General features: G+C 34.8%; 2 protein-coding genes across 6 annotated transcripts; both read left to right on the top strand.

Annotated features, from left to right (window-relative positions):
* The first annotated feature begins 428 nt into the window (after window positions 1-428).
* LOC110656027 (proline-rich receptor-like protein kinase PERK8) lies at window positions 429-7,090 on the top strand. 2 transcript variants are annotated; one of them, XM_058153390.1, is made up of 9 exons: window positions 495-675; window positions 853-2,267; window positions 3,040-3,450; window positions 3,645-3,731; window positions 4,084-4,154; window positions 4,421-4,503; window positions 4,763-4,910; window positions 6,287-6,448; window positions 6,536-7,090. In XM_058153390.1, exons 2-9 carry the CDS (start codon window positions 1,211-1,213, stop codon window positions 6,752-6,754), a joined length of 2,238 nt encoding a protein of 745 aa, XP_058009373.1. In that variant the 5' UTR covers window positions 495-675; window positions 853-1,210; the 3' UTR covers window positions 6,755-7,090. The 2 variants fall into 2 exon arrangements, with proteins under 2 accessions (XP_021668244.2, XP_058009373.1); XM_021812552.2 differs by having other exon boundaries at window positions 429-2,267.
* A 2,199-nt stretch (window positions 7,091-9,289) lies between these two features.
* LOC110656025 (uncharacterized) lies at window positions 9,290-18,518 on the top strand. 4 transcript variants are annotated; one of them, XM_058153389.1, is made up of 9 exons: window positions 9,290-9,448; window positions 10,893-11,498; window positions 11,768-11,840; window positions 12,032-12,107; window positions 13,120-13,200; window positions 14,211-14,347; window positions 15,237-15,489; window positions 16,331-16,394; window positions 17,589-18,518. In XM_058153389.1, exons 2-9 carry the CDS (start codon window positions 10,946-10,948, stop codon window positions 18,116-18,118), a joined length of 1,767 nt encoding a protein of 588 aa, XP_058009372.1. In that variant the 5' UTR covers window positions 9,290-9,448; window positions 10,893-10,945; the 3' UTR covers window positions 18,119-18,518. The 4 variants fall into 4 exon arrangements, with proteins under 4 accessions (XP_058009372.1, XP_058009369.1, XP_058009371.1 ...); XM_058153386.1 differs by having other exon boundaries at window positions 11,759-11,840; XM_058153388.1 differs by lacking the exon at window positions 9,290-9,448 and adding an exon at window positions 9,471-9,672 and having other exon boundaries at window positions 11,759-11,840.
* The last annotated feature ends 124 nt before the right edge of the window (window positions 18,519-18,642 follow it).

Here is an 18,642-nt window from a genome sequence, read left to right as displayed (position 1 = left end):
AATCATAAAAAATTATCTTTTTAACTTATATTTAATCAAAGTCGATAAATATATTATTATTTTTATATTTAATATTTAACTTAATTTATATTTGTATTGAATATTTCTATTTTAACTTATTATATAAATAATTATAATTATTAATTATTAAAATAATTAATATTAGTGAATATGTCATAAATAATAAAGCTAATAAAATTTTTTGCAACATGGCAATTCCTTAATTCTTGTTTTCACATTTTCAATTTCAACTTCAGAATTTGACAAATTCCTAAAAATTCTTCTCTACAACTACAAAGTCTAATTCAAGCAAAATTTTTCCTTTTCTTTTTTATCATTAAAAAATTTAAATAAAATAAAATTTAAGTAAAAAGAAAATAAAAAAGAACAGCTAAGATCTGATGGGGCTCAGCTTCAGAACATGCTGCGAATGAATTTAGCAAAGACAAAAAATTTCCTCCCCCCTCTCTATCTACTGCACATGTGAGGTAAAGTTTACTCCCAAAGTTGCCCCCACGTTTCTTTGCATATTTTGTGGGCGCACTCCCTCTCTCTCCATTCTTTTTCTTTCAAAGAACAAAGCTTTCTTGGGAAAAATTTCTTCAATTTCTAACATTCTATCCAACCTGTGAAAAAAAAGCCTCCTCCCAAAAGTGTTCAATTTGGGACAGATTGGTAAGACTTTTTTGAACATTGCGCTTCTGGGTTTTCTTTGGTTTCACTTTGGTGATCTGGATAATGCTGCATTTGTCTATTCACAGTTTAGAATTCATTGTAGTATGTAAAGTTTGAATTTTGCTTAATAGAAGTTAGCCTTGGAATGAAATGGTTTAGTTGATCTCATTATTGCAGGAATTTTGGAGTTATTTTTTTTAATCTATTTTTTGGTCAGCTAGGGACTTCTGTACTGAATTTTGGTGGGTTTTTGTGAAATTGGGTTTTTACTTTTTGTTGAGCTCTGTCTCTGCTTGGAGATCTGTGTTTCCTCTGGTAAATAGGAGTTGAGACCTTTTGAATTGGCATTTTCTGGAGGTATTTGGACATTTGCAGTGAAGAAGTATACTTGCTTGAGATTTATTCATGTTTTCGACTGACTAGTGTGATGTACCCCCCTACATCCTACTGAGCAATTATAGATTTGGCATAGTTATTGATTTCTTAAATTTAGCAGTGGAGGTATAGTTTCTCGTACATTTTGTTGGATACAGACATGGCCTCAACAACATCACCTTCACCAACCTCTTCACCTTCTGCTGTTCCACCAACTACATCCTCCACTACCTCACTACCATCACCACCACCAGCCCCTTCTTTGCCATCAAATTCTACTGCCACTTCACCACTGCCTGCAACAACTTTGCCTAATCAGACCACTGATCCCCCGGTCCCTTCAACCCCTTCTAAATCTTCAGCTCCACCCCCTCAATCCTCCCCGCCCTCAAAACCTGCTGCCCCACCTCCATCCCCACCATCATCACCTCCACCATCTCTAACAACACCCTCAGCGCCACCACCATTAGCACCACCTCCATCACCCCCAGCATCCCCACCACCAGCCCCTCCAACATCACCACCTCAATCAACACCTATTGTCCCTCCTCCAGCTGTCACTACTTCACCGCCCCCTCCTGATATATCCCCCCCTCCACCACCAGCAAGCAGCCCTCCCTCTAAACAGCCCTCCCCAACCGCTCCTGTGGCATCCCCTCCTTCCCCTCAAGCTGTTGCCCCTTCCCCACCTTCCCCTGTTAATGTCCCTACGCCTCCTTCCACTAATTCACCGCCTCCACCACCAGTCAAGGCCCCTGAAAGTTCTCCTGCACCTCCAAATGTTACTCCGCCATCTAGTTCTCAGTCTGGTAGTCCTCCAACTGTAACAAATTCTCCTCCTCCTCCAACATCTACATTGCCATCACCACCTACTTCTGTCCCGTCGACTTCTTTACCCCCTGTAGTACCTCCTCCTGCTCCTCCAGATAATTCATCAACAACAGGAACTTCTCCTTTGTCGCCCTTACCCTCTATCCCTACAGAAAAGCCAACTGCAAAAGCAACTAACGATAGCAATGTCTCTGCAAATACAACATCCACAGGTGCAGGGAATTTTAACACTGGAGCTGCAGTGGCAATAGGCATTGTTGTTGGGTTTATAATACTCAGTTTTCTCGTAATGGCTGTGTGGGTTGTACAGAAACGAAAAAGAAGGCGTGCTAAATCAAATATTGGGTACACTGTGCCGTCCCCATTTGCCTCCTCCCAGAATTCAGGTAAAGAAATGACATTGCTCTATTGTTAATACTTTATACAGTTATCATTTATTGATTCTCTAGATTTTTCAAAGTAGTTACTATTAGTTTAAAATTGCTTGATGGATAAGGATAGGAGTCACGGTTACTAGATGCAAACTCTGAACTTCAGAGTTGAAGTAAAATTTTTTATGTCACTCAATTTAAAATGTTGATCCATATGTCTTTTCTTAAGTTCCCCTTGTGTCTATACTAGATAAATGATCTTATAACTTTTACATTCAGGTATATACAAAGAAACATGATGCTTAATGGATAAGTTATGGGATTTCTATTGTTTTGATCTACGTTGTTAAGATCTAGCAATTTGATAGCTCAGATAAAAGCTGTATGGGGTAAGCAAATGAATTGAAATTAGTAAAAATCTACATGAAAATCCATATGAGCTTTTTGGCTTAGATTCATAAATCCTGTTCTGCCACTCCAATCTGTTTGGGGCCATATCCAATTTCAATTCTTGAATTGTAGCCACCTTAATCTTTGTGGAGCCTTAACTTGAAACAGCTCAGTCTACTGGTTTAGTTTTTGTCTTCCATCTTGTGAAAATTTAGCTTGTGGATGTGAACTAAATTTAGCATGAACTTTCTCTTTTCTTTTTTCTTTTAGGTCAGGTTCTGTCAAATAACTTTTCATGTTGTTTCTACTCTGATTTTGAAGTATCAGTTTTCCTTTTCGTTGATGGTCAATTGTGCAACTGCTGTGCAAACTAATGAAACTTGGGTTTAACGTGCAGAATCATTATTTCTAAGGCCCCATTCTCATGGAACTTTGGGAGGAAGCCCTTCTGGCAGTGATTTCATCTATTCGCCTTCAGAGCCAGGAGGAGTAAGCAATTCAAAGTCATGGTTCACATATGAGGAGCTAGTACAAGCCACAAATGGGTTTTCAACACAAAATCTTTTGGGTGAAGGTGGATTTGGTTGTGTATACAAAGGTATCCTGGTGGATGGCAGAGAAGTAGCTGTAAAACAATTAAAGATGGGCGGTTCTCAAGGAGAGCGTGAGTTTAAAGCTGAGGTAGAGATTATTAGCCGAGTACATCACCGCCATTTAGTTTCGCTAGTGGGTTACTGTATATCCGAGAATCAAAGATTGCTCATCTATGACTATGTCCCAAACAATACCCTTCACTACCATCTCCACGGTAAGATATGTTTATGAATTAAAAGAGAAGAAATTCTTCATTTTGAATACTTTTTGCCCCTTGAATTCAATGTCCAAACTTATATGGCTTGCTGATAAATTTATTTCTGAGCACCACATGAGATATCTGCTAGGTGTAAATTTGACTTGTTGCATAATCATGCTTTCTTGTAACGTTCTTACGGACCCTTGCAGATGAAGGGAGGCCAGTTATGGATTGGGCAATTCGGGTCAAGGTTGCTGCTGGAGCAGCTCGTGGCATCGCTTACCTACATGAAGACTGTAATTTTCCTAGTTTTATTCCTAGACTTATTTTCAACAATTTTCAACCATTTTAGCTTAGTTGCATTTGATGATTTTGGTCACTGGCAGGAATCCTGAAAGTCTGAAACATTTACCTCCTCTCTCTCTCTCTCTCTCTCCATTTAAGTGCAAAATTATAATCAGAATAGAGAGACAAAATCTCAACAACAAATTATAAATGAAAAATTAAACGAACAACAAATTTCTCTACAAGTTAAATTCAGCTCCCATGATTACATAAATTTTCAGCTTCTTCACTGTATTCTTCCTTCCTATTTCATGGGATTACAATATCTATTGATACATTTTTCTCTAATTTCTTACATATCAGGTCATCCCCGCATTATCCATAGGGATATAAAGTCATCAAACATCCTTCTTGATGACAATTTTGAAGCTCGGGTATGTCTGTTTCTGCAAATCTATGTTCTATTAGGAGCCACGAGTTTCTGTAGAGCAAATTGCAAATGCCTTTTCAGTGCTGATGATATATTTTATTCACCCTCTGCCACGTAAACTGTCTTCTTGATATATTTTATTTCAGAGAATGGCTAATATGTTCTATGGCAATGCATGTAGCAAATGAAGCTGATTTTTTTTTTTTTGGGTTCTGTACTATAATTTCTTTAGCTAGCGAATTGGTTTCTTAAACTTGTGTTTTCTAACAGGTTTCAGATTTTGGACTTGCAAAGATAGCACTGGAGCTGGATTCAAATACGCATGTGACAACACGCGTGATGGGAACCTTCGGGTAGGTGAACCATTAGTGCTTTGATCTTTGGTAGAAGCTACCTATGTAGTAAACCTAGTGTTATAGGCATTGATCTAGGGAAACATCAAAAGAAGGCTGGAATTACTTTAATGGTCTGTGTTATAGTTTCTTTTATTATTCCCTTTTTTTGTAGTACAAAGTTGGTATTTATCAGCTTTTCAGAGTATTAAAAAAAATTCCCTTAAGATGCCAGGGAAACCTTCTCTTTTTGAAATTTTAATGGAACTTTGATTTCCAGGTATATGGCTCCCGAGTATGCAACAAGTGGCAAGTTGACTGAAAAATCTGATGTTTATTCTTTTGGAGTTGTGCTTTTAGAGCTAATTACAGGCCGTAAGCCTGTTGATGCCTCTCAGCCATTGGGTGATGAAAGCCTAGTTGAATGGGTAATTCTGTAAAAATTTGAAGTTTGTAATTTAATGTCTTTTAGATGCTATCTATTTTTTGAGTCTGCATAATTTTTTGGCATACTTTGGTTGTGAAATTGTTCTAGAGTGTGGATATTATTCTTTGCTTAGGTAAATGTAGATAAGCATGCTCACAATTTTTTCAGCAATGGCACAAAATGAAATTATAACACTCATTTAGGCATGCTGCTATGCTATTTTAATTTCTGTTGTGTTTTAGCATGTTTATTACTAATGATGCTCCTTAGCATATAAGTGTGAGTTTTTACCTTTAAATCTAGGTGCATGCGTGGTTCTTTGACACTTCCAAAGTTTCCATATCCGTTGTGCTTGAAAAACTGAAGTTTGTGTGCCAGAAGGTTGCGGGTGGTTCAAAATAATCTTATTTTCAGAAATTGCTTCAAAATGTTAAATAATTTAAAAGAGCTCTTGAATTTGAAAATTCTGATCATGCATGCTTATTTTCTAGAATAGTCAACTTGCTGTCTTAGCCACTACTTGGCCCCAGCTTAGCAAAATTTTGTGAAATATGATATTGTTCTAGCTCTTTAGCTTCTCTAGGCCCCTTACTCAAATTCCTAAATGGGCACATGCAAAATTTCTAGTAGCAACTATTCAGAAAAATTTCATGACTTAATATGCTACATAATCAACTATCAAACCTTGATGTTCCATTTAGTATAGTACTGACATCTACTAGTGAAAAGTTAAAAGCAGGATAAGGATAATCATATGAATAAGAAAGCAGTTGACTTTCTCGTTATAAAATAATATTGTTCAAAGATAAAACAGATAAGATATCCAAGTTGGAGAACATAAGTTTAGTTACTCAATATGAGTAGCATTAAGGATTTTTTCTGTGTAGTAATATCCCGGTTGGCTTGTAATACTTTCATTTTTTTGGTCCCTTTTCTTTGATACCTCTTTCAGAAAACATTGCATGCAAATTGCATTAATCGGGTTTTCCATGAATTCAAATCTAGCCTCTGTTAGCAAACTAAAGACAACAGAAATTGATGGCAGAAAACTAACTTGAGTTGGCATCCCTTTTTGATAGAAAATTCCTAAGGGCTAAGGACTTCAGTATGCAATTTAAAATCTATTGCTTCCATATATTGTATTCCAATCTGCTTTTTCGACCTCATTTAAATTATTAAATTCAGAGTAGTTTGGAATGCATTATTCACTTGTGATGCCTGCATTTTCTTTCTCATTGTTATGCATATCATCATTTCCTTTGTCCCTCCTTTTATCGGGTTTCTTTGGTAGAGAAATTTTGGGAAGATGTTATAGAAAAAGATCTCTGGTAAGATATTAGATCATATAGTTTAATACTGCCAAAAACTTATTGTCAGGCTCGACCATTGCTTGCTGAAGCACTTGATAATGAAGATTTTGAAGCACTAGTTGACCCAAGGCTGGAGAAGAACTATGTAGCTAGAGAAATGTTTCGAATGATTGAGGCAGCTGCAGCTTGTGTGCGTCATTCAGCTGCAAAAAGGCCACGAATGAGTCAGGTAATTGGGTATTACTGAATGTATTTTCCTTGTTTCCTTGCTACATGGGACAAATTAGTCATGGATTCTTGCTTTTCACTTCTTCAGGTGGTGAGAGCTTTGGGCTCCTTAGACGAGTTGTCAGATCTATCTAATGGAATGAAACCTGGCCAAAGTGAAATCTTTGACTCAAGACAACATTCTGCGCAGATTCGTATGTTTCAGAAGTTGGCATTTGGTAGCCAGGACTATAGTTCAGATTTTTTTGATAACAGTCAAAGTAGCTGGCAGAGTCGAGAGCATAGCCGTGGTAACTTTATACCGTAAGTGCATCTCAATATGGAACAATTGATTTGAGTTCAGGTTTTCCATGGCAAGCATGATTATCTTAAATTTCCAATCTATAAAACAGCTGATTTCAGAAGGGTTCCAGTTTTGCTCATTCCTGGATTTTGTGACCCATTTATGGTTTTGTTCTTCTTGGAACCAGGTCATGCCGAGTAAAGTCTCATGTATTTTATTCTTGTATTTTTCCCTCCACTTCTTAGCCAATATGATTTTTCCTTGTAAGGTTGCCTCATTTTGTTTCTTTATTAGTTAAACTCATCATACAGCTTATGTGTATTTATATATCCTATTAATATAAGCCTCCTTTTTCCATTATACTCAACCCAGTTATGCATTTATTACTCTAGTCAATGAACTGAATTAAGCTGCATGTGAAAACCATTTACTAGTCCCATCTAGATCAATAGTCATTGCTAAAACCCTGACTGTTAGTTTTATCTGACATATGGCTGCTTTTACCGAGGGCATATTATGTGAGTTCTGCACTCTGCAGTTATGAACAAGTGCCTTTGTACTCAGTTCAGCCTAGACTCATACCTGTTTTGGCAAAGAAAAAAAAAGAATGAATAGATCATATCGGATAAGATTCACTGACTATGGCTGTAGCTCAATGATCTCTAGTTATCTTCTAAGAGCTTGAAATTCTTCATCGTGTAGAAAATAAGCCTAATAGTAGCTTCAGTGAATGATGGGGTGGATAAAGAATACTGACTAATTTTCATGAAAATTTCCGCATAGCACACCTGAATCATATGCTAAATGTCTCATCCACGAGAGTATAACTCGCCTATTTATGTTTTGAGTTCATAATCTCAATTTTAAATTTCATTGTATAATTATTAAATCAGAGCCAAACCTTAATCAGATTAGAAATTGGATTGATATATCATTGATTTAACAAGTACATCATAAAAATTAATTAAATATATATTAAATAATATTATACTTATTAATATAAATAAATAAATTTAATTAATTAATTTTTAATTTTTAAAATCAGAATCTTAATATTAATTGAATTTCTGAATTTTATGCAAAATTATATTTTATCAAATTTTATGAGTAATTGTTAAATAATAACAATAAATTGAATAAAATATATTTCTGTTCATAAATTAATTAAATATATTTATTAAAATTTAAGATTTAAAATCATTAATATTATATTATATAAGAAATAGTTAATTTGAGTAGCGTGCGCACTGCAAACCACAGTTCACGCATGCTATTCCTCGCCAAAAAACCAATGGTGGATAAATAGTAGCCATCCCAAGAAACTAAGGTTGCTCAATTTTTTTTTAGTATTTTTATAAAAATTATTAAATTTTAACTTATTTTATAGAAATTATTGGTTCATGAATTAAAAGTTTTGCATTTTAATCTGTTCACTTGTTAAATATTTATAAATAGAATTACTTTATTTTATTAATTTTTTTAAAAAAAATAAGTTGTATAAAACGCATTAGATTATCTTCTCATCATCAAATCTTAAGAGTGTGTAAATGGTCAATCCGGTTTCGAACTGAATTGATAAAATCAAAAATTAAAAATTAAAAATTTTGAAAATCGAATCAAACTGATCACTAAGAGACAATCGAATCGAATCAAACCGATAAATATCAGTTCGGTTTTAAACCGATCAAACCGAATTTTATAAGATTTCATATTTTCAATATTAAATCTCATTAGCAAAAACATATAAAAAAAACTTAAAAATCAAAACACAAAAATCTTAGGATTTCCTTCATATAACAAATTTTATTAAAAAAATTATAGAAACAAATTATCCATTTATTAATGCAAATTGCATTAAATTAAAATAAGTAATTGTGTTACATAAAGTTTTTATAACAATTATTTGTTTAAGTTAATAAATTTTTTTGTGATTAACAATTTTATCAAGAAAAAAATAATTTACAAAAATTATATAAGATTAATAGTAAAATTTAGACAAGTCATTTTATTTTTCATAATAAAATAATTTTACTTTATAATAACAATAATTAATCATATAATGCACTCAAATTTATTTATTAAAATAATTAAATATATCCTTATAATCTTAAGATAGATTAAAAATATTTTAAAATTATTATTTTTCATTTTTCTTTGAATTCAAAAAAATAAAGAAACATTAAAAATTATCTAGTATAATCTACTCTAATAACTAGAAATATATCAATGACAAACTATTCATATTCGAATTCTCACACATTCGATACTTCTATTATAAAAATTAAAAAGTTTATTTAGAATTCATGTTGAAATTATTAAAAAAAATTTAAATATATTAAAAAAATGTTAAAAATATTTTAAAATTAAATTTAGTAAATTTTGGGCATTAAAATATTAAAATAACAAATAATTTTTTTTTTCTTTCTATTGTTTTCTCAAACAGCATATTTTTTTTTTTTACCTAAAAACAAATTGACCTCCAGTTCGCAATGCCCACTTTCCTCTCGTGTCCAAACACAGCTGCAAATGGCCCGCAACACTACGCGACTTATCTGGTTATCGTATATCTCTAGCAAATATATTATATAAAAAAGAAAAATTAAAAATAAAAAGCTTATCTCTCTTATCAAACCAATCCAGTAGATCCAGCGCTTGATTCAGGACCTGTGTGGGGTTCACAATTTTCCTCGGACAGAGAGGGAATTTAAATCATATCAGGTAAAAACCTCACTTCAAAAACAACAATTACATATCCATCTTTCTTTTCCCTGTTTGGCTGCTTAGAAAGCTCAGGAAAAAACTATGGAAACAATTACACCATTCACTCTCGTTTTCTTTGTTAACTTTTTCTTTCTGTTCCGGAAGAAATAGTGAAAGGATTAGCTCAATTTAAATATAGTTATGTTCTTGGTTGAAGTTCTATTGTTCTTTTCCATCACTCGGTAAATAGACAAGTAATTATTAGCTTATTTTATTATTTCTTCTGAGGTCAAGGTGAACATAGTAGGATTTGTCTGGCATTGCTGAGAGATACTGTTGAGAAAAACGGTTAGTTAACATATTAAAAATTAATTTAAAATTAAATATAACATGTCTTAATCATAAATTTTACAATTTTTTCATTATTTTGCATTGGTGTTAAAGAAATTATTGGTAGTTCTAGATAAATTTCGGTGCATAATAGAATTTCCTTTTAGTTAAATGGCCCCAAAAAAAAAAAATCAATTTAGGCTCATTATTTCCCCAGGCAATGGAAGATGCTTATTGCTGAAAATATATTTTATTTTGATGGAGGCCATGTGATTGGTTTGAGCTGTAGGAACTCCATATTTCCCGCACGTAATTGAATAGAGGATCAGGGGAGAAATTAATGAAATAGTGACTTTTGGTGGTTGCCACACTTGATAGTTGTTGGTGATGGCTGATGGCAGGTAGCAAACACCGGTGATCTAGAGATGGGAATTCAACTTTATGAGTTCCTCCCTTTTCATGAGTTTGTGGGGTGTAAAAATGGGAATTCATTTTTCTTGAAATTGGTTTACTTTTCCTTCAGTTAGGAAAATATTTTTTATTGAACTATGTTTGAATGTACCTCAAACACCAGGAGATGTATAATATTTTTCACAAGACATACAGAGCCTTAGAATTATTACTGTTATTGTACAGCATGATTGAAATGAACTTCATTATTGCTTTAACCGTTTTTATATTTCCTTATATATATATATATATATATACACATTCCTTTTGGCAATAGAGTAATTTCTTCTTCTTTGTAGTGCAAACACTTGATTAAGAGTCACTATTATTAGCATTTGCGAAGACTGAGTTGCAATGAGCACTGAACTAAAATTTTGTATAATTTACTGAGCATTTGAAAGCCTATTTTGGTGTTCTAATAGTTCAAACTCTCACATCCTCCTTCCCTTTCGCTTGTAATTGTAGAGTTTGTATTCAATTTAATTCTTTGTGGTGGTTACATTTTACATACTGGAGATAGCATATTTCTGGTTAAAGAAAAATAATTAGATATTGAATTTTCTCTATCACACTATTATATATAATTAATGAGATTGGTAAGTTTTCTGTGGCTGTAATTACCATTTGAGGGTGATACTTTCGTCAAATTTCTGCTCAAATAATTAGAGTCGATCTTATGCAGGTTAATTGCATTATTTTAGGTAGTCTTGTTACGAGAGAGACACTTCTCTAAGTATGGAAAATGAGGATGTGATTAGGCTTCCTGTTTCTGGTAATTCTGGAGATAGCAGTGAGAATAATGAACTTCACAAGTCCGAATCTGGTTCAGGTGAAGCTGATTCTCAACCTAGGGTTTATGAGGCTGAAGAAGGAACAAGAGATGGGGAAAATTTGGGGCTTTATGAAGTTGATATTGGAACTGGAAAAGGAGCAAGAGTTCTAGAGAATTTGTGGCTCAATGAAGATGATATTGGAACTGAAGAACGGACGACAAGATTGGAAAATTCAGTACTTGATGCTGTAAGAAAAGAAGGCACAACAGATCAGGATAGTTTGGTGTTCAATCAAGTTGATGTCAGAAATGAAGATGGGCAGCAGTTTCCAGTGGAAACAGATGTTGACATGGATGTGGTTGATTCACCTGTCATGCAAGTGAAAATTGAAGTGGCTGACACTGTTACAGTTTCTGAGAACCTTAGTGGCTTTGGTTTTCAATTAAGTTCTCAGAATGATTGTCCCAATAACCAAAATAAGAGTCTTATCCATAGCCACATGATGAATGGTGGTCGTATCCTGCTTTGGCATCCAATATTTTTATTTTTTGTTATGTTATTTATTTATTATAATAAACCTCTTTTTTGCATATTCTCCAACTCAACCTTATATGGACTTTTTAGTTATAGAACTCAAACACAAATGAGCTTTGTATCCAGAGTTGTAAACAGCAAATTAGTTAAGTAAATTGTCTATATTTAATCCACATAGTCCCCTTTATTTCTGAATTTATTTTTTGGTTTATTTTCTGCTTTCCATGATTCTGTATGAAAGCTCTATCAGGTGTTAAGAGAGCAAGGATTGCATATGATGAATGGCAACCTTCAGTGCATGTCTCTTATAACTCACTAACAAGGTCAGGGTGGAAGTACTCATTATAAGTTGGCCAATCCAAGAATTTGGAGCAATAGAGCTGTATATTTTGGTTTCTATTCAGAGTGTTTACAACTATTATTATTCTGGATTTAAGAGAAGGCAATATGTCCTATTAGAGTCATCTTGGATTTTCATTAATTTAATTCTCTGAAGATTGTTGACTTTCTACAGAGCTAGCAAAAGGAAGTTGGAGGAACTATTACAGCAGTGGTCAGAGTGGCATGCACAACATGGTTCATCATCTCAAGTAAGACTTTTTAAAATTGTTTTTTTTGTTGCTTTTCTTTTCTGCTGTAGATTATCTGCATTAGATGAAGGGCACTGTGTTTAGAGTGAGGCAGATTGAAATATGATTTCTGATGATTCCTCCTACATAGTGAGCTGAAGTGTAATGTGAAGGCACCCAAATTTGCTTACCTTTTTTGAGCTTGACTTTTAGGATGAAATTTAGATATTATAGACCAGATTGGCCACATAATAGGCAGCCCAGTTTACTCTTTAGTTAGAGCACCAATTCCCTCCAATCTTAGAGTTCTGTGCTTACTCGGTGTTAGATAAGAATTCGTGATACCAAGGCAGTTGCACTCGAAACATGACACAATCTTAAACTATTGCTAGGATGAATGAGAGGAGAGTTTTTTTTTTGGGGGGGGGGGGGGGGGGGGGGTTGTGGTGGGGTGGGGTTGGTGGGTGGTTGGGTGGGTTGTGGTTTGTTTGTGTTATTTAGTTCTCCATAGAATGACCAGTGAGGAAAGATTTGAGCCAATTTTTAGTACATGTGATATTAGAAAATGAGCATGAGATGTTGCTTCTTAATTTTAAATTTGTATCTCCTCCATCTTGTTGCTTTCAAAACTTCCTTAATCATTTTGCTGGCACTATACTATGTCTCATGCATCCCTAATTATTCCAAACAAACACTGAACCACATTGGCAGCACTGATGAGCATTTATTTTATTTTCTGAGGAAGATAGAAAACATCGACTAATTCCTCATGTTAGGAAATGCTAACTGCCCTTGCTTTTACCCCACAGAGCTATTGATTTGATTTTCAAAACACATTACTAACTATTGAAATATCAATGTACCTAAGAGAGTGGATTAAGAATGTACTGACTTGAAACCTCCTTAATTTTTTATTGGAAGGAGAATGTATTCAGATGTTGTATATAACGCTGACAATCTATTGGCATTTACCTGTGCTCTGAGCCTGTAATTTTGAACGAACTGATCTGAATCATGCCTTTCAATTTTTCAGGACTTGAATGAAGTGCTAGAATCTGGCGAAGAAACATATTTTCCTGCTCTCTGTGTTGGTATGGAGAAATCATCTACAGTGGTAATCATCTGTACTTACATCTCTTGTTTTGCCTGTGTCCTGTTTGTGGACTGAAATTTTTGTGGGCCTTTGTTCTTGGAGTTGACTGATAACACCCTACTGTAGTTCATCAATTAATTTCCCTAATTCAGAGGGATTCTGTCATTCTGTTGGCTCCAAACTACTTATAGAAATATAACAGATGATTAAAAAAATTCCAAAACTTTGGTTTGAGTGATGATTAGTCTTTATGGATCTCATAGAATAAATGCTGAACTTTGGAAATGTGTGCAATACTATCTTGATAGTCATAAATATTTCTGTTGTGGAGCCCATACCTTTACCTCAGGTTTGTTTGAAGAAATCTTTTCCAACTACACTTTGCTCATAACATTATTGGCACTCTGGAAGTTCTTTCAGATTTTTCATTACCATTGAATTTTTCTTCTTTAATTATAAGTTTTATCTCATTTGTAACTGTGGGTTGGTCCTCCTTTTGTCAAGGGTGGTGAGGTCTGGGTTTATCCTGGAGATGTGCATGGGTCCGATGTCCCACCCAGCCTGCTAAAATGTTGGGTTTGGGCATGGTGTTTTCTCCATTCAGCTTGGTTCAGTTGTGGCTGGGCTTGGGTTTTATGTTTGTATAGGGACTGGAATGACCTGAACCACCTGATTGATAAATACTAACATCTTATATGTTTTTTATTTTATTGAGCTGGGCTGTTGCAAAAAGATAAGCCTAAAGCAAGGCAGCAGTTCAAAAATACTAGCATGTCTTTCGAGAAGTTTCATTTACCCTTCTCAAGTTCCTTCTATTTCAAACATTTGGATGGATCTTACAATTTATCCCACTTCTTAAGAACTAAATTCTTCATATTATCCATATTTCACTGTATCAGGCTGGGCAGTTAGTTAGTGTATTCACCATTGCATTTTCTACCACCATAAAAAGTGTCAAAAGTTATGTTGTTTGTAAGGTTAAGTGTTTATCATGTCTGTTTTTTTATTTGAAAGTGTTATTTTATGTGCAGTCTTTCTGGATAGAGAACCAGACAAAGAAGCAGCAGTCTAATTGCTATATTCCTCCTGATGGTGACTTTGTGCCTCTTTATGATCGTGGATTTGCATTGGGTTTGTCTTCAATAGATGGTCCAAGTAATGTTGAGGGGTAAATTACTAACTTTTTTGGTTTGCATGTTTCATAATATATAATGTTTCGAGATCTATCCTCTTGCGTTTGACTGTTTAACTGCCTTGTATGCTCAAGCTATTTGGAAATCTAACTGGATATATGAGCTTATTTTCTTTTTACATCAATTCATATGCACACAAACAAGCTCAATTAGTTTAAAAACTGTTAACTGAATGATTATATTATTACAAGCTCAATTAGCATGCTGGGAGATCAACAGTTGTAATGATGATTTTATGATCATCACATGTCGAATCTATATACATTCATGAGAGTTTATCGGCAAGAAATTGTATAACCTTGTTCATTCTTTGGGGATAACTGGGAACATTTGTGTAAATCATTTTGCCTTTGTAGATTTTTATGACTGCATTTTCTGTGAAGATGCTTAAAGTGTAAGCCTCTGGTTGCATGGCCATTTTTTAAGTTATATATATATATATATGTAAATGAAAATGAAAACATTAATGCCTTTCCAAAGGGTGGGTGATGCTATTTATATACATGTTATAAATGATGAATGTGATTGATCCTGGGGAAACTTGGCAAGTGTGTGTTATTGAATGCATGAACTCTAGGCTAATAACGTAACAAGGAGAGGGCAGGGGAAGATTATTGCATACTGTTATCTTTCTAATACTCCAGTGGATTAGGCCAGGCCATTTGCTGCATTGCTATCCTTCCGCTAGACCACAAGTAATACACCTCTATTTTGCTGGTGAAAATTGAAGCAAGGGCCAACTTCTCCAGTAATTATAATTCTATTCTTTATCAGTTTCCTGACACCTGCTGTTTCACATTTACAATGTTCTACTTGGTTTCACTATTGTATCTCATGTTTTACATCTTGTTTCTGTTTCTTCAGAGGCCTGGAAATAGTAGATGAGGCTGCCCGTTGTTTCAACTGTGGTTCTTACGGCCATTCTCTCAAGGAGTGCCCTAAGCCTCGCGACAGTGTTGCTGTTAATAATGCTCGAAAACAACACAAGTCCAAGCGGAATCAGAATGCTGGCTCTCGCAATGCAACTCGATATTATCAGAACTCTTCTGGTGGAAAATATGATGGTTTAAAGCCAGGTGCTCTTGATGCTGAAACAAGGCAACTTTTGGGGCTTGGGGTAAGAGCTTGCATCATTAAATGAAAACAAATATGTTTCTTTCCCTTTCTAGAGATTTAGTACTCTAAATGCTTCTGTTGGACCCAAACTTACAATACCTCCGCCCTGATGTAATGTTAAATTTAAGATGATAGCGGAGGTGGACTGTGCTTTGGCTTATGGTGAGTGTCAGAAGTTATCCATCATAATGTTGAACTTCGAGTTGTTTTGGTAAACTCAGTATAAACATTTGTTGTGAGGATTGACCCTTTATTTATAGTATCTTATCAATAGAAGGAATGTAATATTAGGGAACATTGTTTTGTGCTATGCTATTGGTTGTTGGCTGCCATTCATCACGGTCTGAGGTCTGAGCTGACAAACAGCAAAATTCCATGTCCTGCACTCAGGCAGCCTAAGGCTTACAGCAGGACCCCCACCCCCCCAAAAAAAAAGAAAGTGATTATTCATGCATGCAAGACTATCTATGTGGAGCCAAGCTTGGAGCTTCCCTCAATGCACTCCACCCTAAAAATGGGTTGGGGTGGGGACAAGAGAAGAAAACCTTTTCCTTGCATCATTGTCATCCTTATTTAGTGTCTGTTGGCTTTTGTGAGATATCAGTCTTGATTTTCAGAAATTGTTCCTCTAGCTTGAACCATGCTTTAGGCTTCTATTTATGCCTACAAAGTTGGTTGCATGAGGTATAGACATCACTTTGATTGTGTTAGAGAACTTAGATATATAATGTGTTATTTTGAGTTTGTCAAGTCAACAGTATCTTGAAAATTCAATCAACTTGAGATGGTTTAATTTTGTTGTCAACATTGATATTCATGTCAAAATTTGTTATTGTTTACAGGAGCTTGATCCACCTCCTTGGCTTAACAGAATGCGACAGCTGGGATATCCACCAGGATATCTAGGTAACTGAATATACTTAGCTTGCTTATCTAATTTCCTCACCTCAGCATTTTGCACTTGGATAGTTTAGCTTTTAAAATGCTCATACTGGCAAGAATCTGCATTGAGCCCTCCGTTGAATTTTATTTTCTTTATTCATATCTAGGGAATTTTAGGTTCATTTCTCCATTTTGTTTCCTGCCAGTGGGCTCTTGCAGGGAATTGGAGTATTTAGGTAGTTGAGGATCTTGATATAATTTTGCTTGTTGCATTTGGTTGAGGCGTGGACCCACCGACCCAATGCTCAATTGTTGTTTCCCCTTCATTCTTTGTTGAGCCTATTGCTTGATGGAGTATTCTGCCAATTGTAAAGGACACTTGATGCTTGACAATAGTTGGGTTTCACTGTTGTTTCCCTGTCATTATTTGTTGAGTCTATTTGTTGTCCTTTGCTATGATTACCTCTCGCACAAAAAGGGCAATGTAGAACCACAAAGAACACTCAGAGGGGAAAAGGACTAAGCTTTGAAATTCTGTTAGTTCTCAAATATAAATATCAATAACTATAAGCTCTTTAATAAAATACCTAGATGACATAGGTATTTATAGCATGATAGTAATCCTACTACTGTTAGGATTAAGAATCCCAAAATAAGAAAATACTAAACCAATCTAACTAGGAATATAAAATCAAACACTAATTAGGAAATTCTAACTAGTAGAACTCTTAAATCATTAAAATTCTACTTCCTAATTAAATTTCCTAAACAATAAGAACCTAAAACTTTTTTTTTTTTTTTTTTGAAAATAACCTAAAACTTCTTAATTTTACAATGAAAAATTAAATTAAAATAATTCCTAAACTTAGTTTTCCTTGACTGTGATTGCATCAAAGGGAAAAGGAAAAACCTCATGAACATCAATTCTAGAAGGGTGCTAAGAAGGTTAGCCTATTGCATTTAGTATAATGTTTTCCCTCTGCCCTGTTCTATGTGATCCTCTATCATAGATAGGGAGAAGGAAGAAGAAAATAAACCCCAGGAAATATCATCACAGAATCCAGAATGGGGCTAATAAGGGCCATCGATTGCAGTTAGTTAGCGTAATGGTTTAGTTGGAGCTTCTTGTGCTTGCAGATTGTCAATGTTATTCACTTCAAGTTGCAAGGATGTTTTGTTGATATGCTATAATAACCCTTTTATGCTTACATATTTTAGATCCAGACGATGAGGATCAACCATCGGGGATCAAAATATTTGCTGATGGGGATGTCAAGGTAGAACAGGAAGATGGGGAAATCATTGAAACAGATTACCCTGATCCACCAATAAAAATGGCTGTCAAATATCCTGGAATAAACGCACCAATCCCAGAAAATGCTGATGAAAGACTTTGGGCGGCTGGACGTTCAAGTTATGATCCTTTTAGGAACCGATCACACCATAGATCAAACCATTCTTCAGAACCTATCAGCAGATGGCGGCACCACGAGCAAAGAGGGTCTAGGGATTCCCTTGACGAAGGGCCTCCAGGTGTTGACCCAGTATTCAGTCCATCTAATTATCCTCCGAGATATGGTAATTATGATTCTAGTTATAATTTTGACAACACCAGAGGTCCAATACCTTCCTTGTCAAGGTCCCATTCGGACAGAGGAAGAAGGAGCCCTTTGGCGAGCGAAGAATTTTCTAGTCACAGTTCATCACCTTACTCATCCTCTGAAAAACGTTCTCCTCATAATGGTTAGAAAATGAGACTGATTGAGAGGCGGAATGACTGCGGAATGGATTATTCATATCGAGATAAAGAGTATGACCACCATCGTCATCGTAGTTGGATGTGAATGGACTTATACTTCGATGTAACATTACGCTATAGATGGGATTGTAATTTGTAAAAATGTGGAAAAATAGGGAGAAGGGGAAATCTTTTTTTGCTGTTAATTTTTTCCTGACAGGAGCTGCTCGTTTCTCTGTCCAATGGCTAGGGAAAGTGGCCGAAAGACCTATTGTACAAAAAATAGATGGTTTTATAGTTATAGCCCGGCACATGCATCGAGTAGGTGGACTCTATATGTGATTCGAATGTTAGGATGTACTTGTTTATTAAGAGGCCACGTTCACGTTTTGGGACCTTTTTTTTTTCTTTTTTTTAATATATATATATATATATATATAAGTTTATTTTTAAACTTTATAAATTAAAAAAAATTCGTAACACATGATTTTTCAAAACGTTTTATATACATGTCTCAACTTTAATAAAAATTTT

Source organism: Hevea brasiliensis, chromosome 9, assembly GCF_030052815.1.
Source record: "Hevea brasiliensis isolate MT/VB/25A 57/8 chromosome 9, ASM3005281v1, whole genome shotgun sequence".
Taxonomy (NCBI): Eukaryota; Viridiplantae; Streptophyta; class Magnoliopsida; order Malpighiales; family Euphorbiaceae; genus Hevea; species Hevea brasiliensis.
The sequence above is the reverse complement of the archived record's forward strand: the minus strand, read 5'-3'. Positions and strand labels throughout refer to the sequence as shown.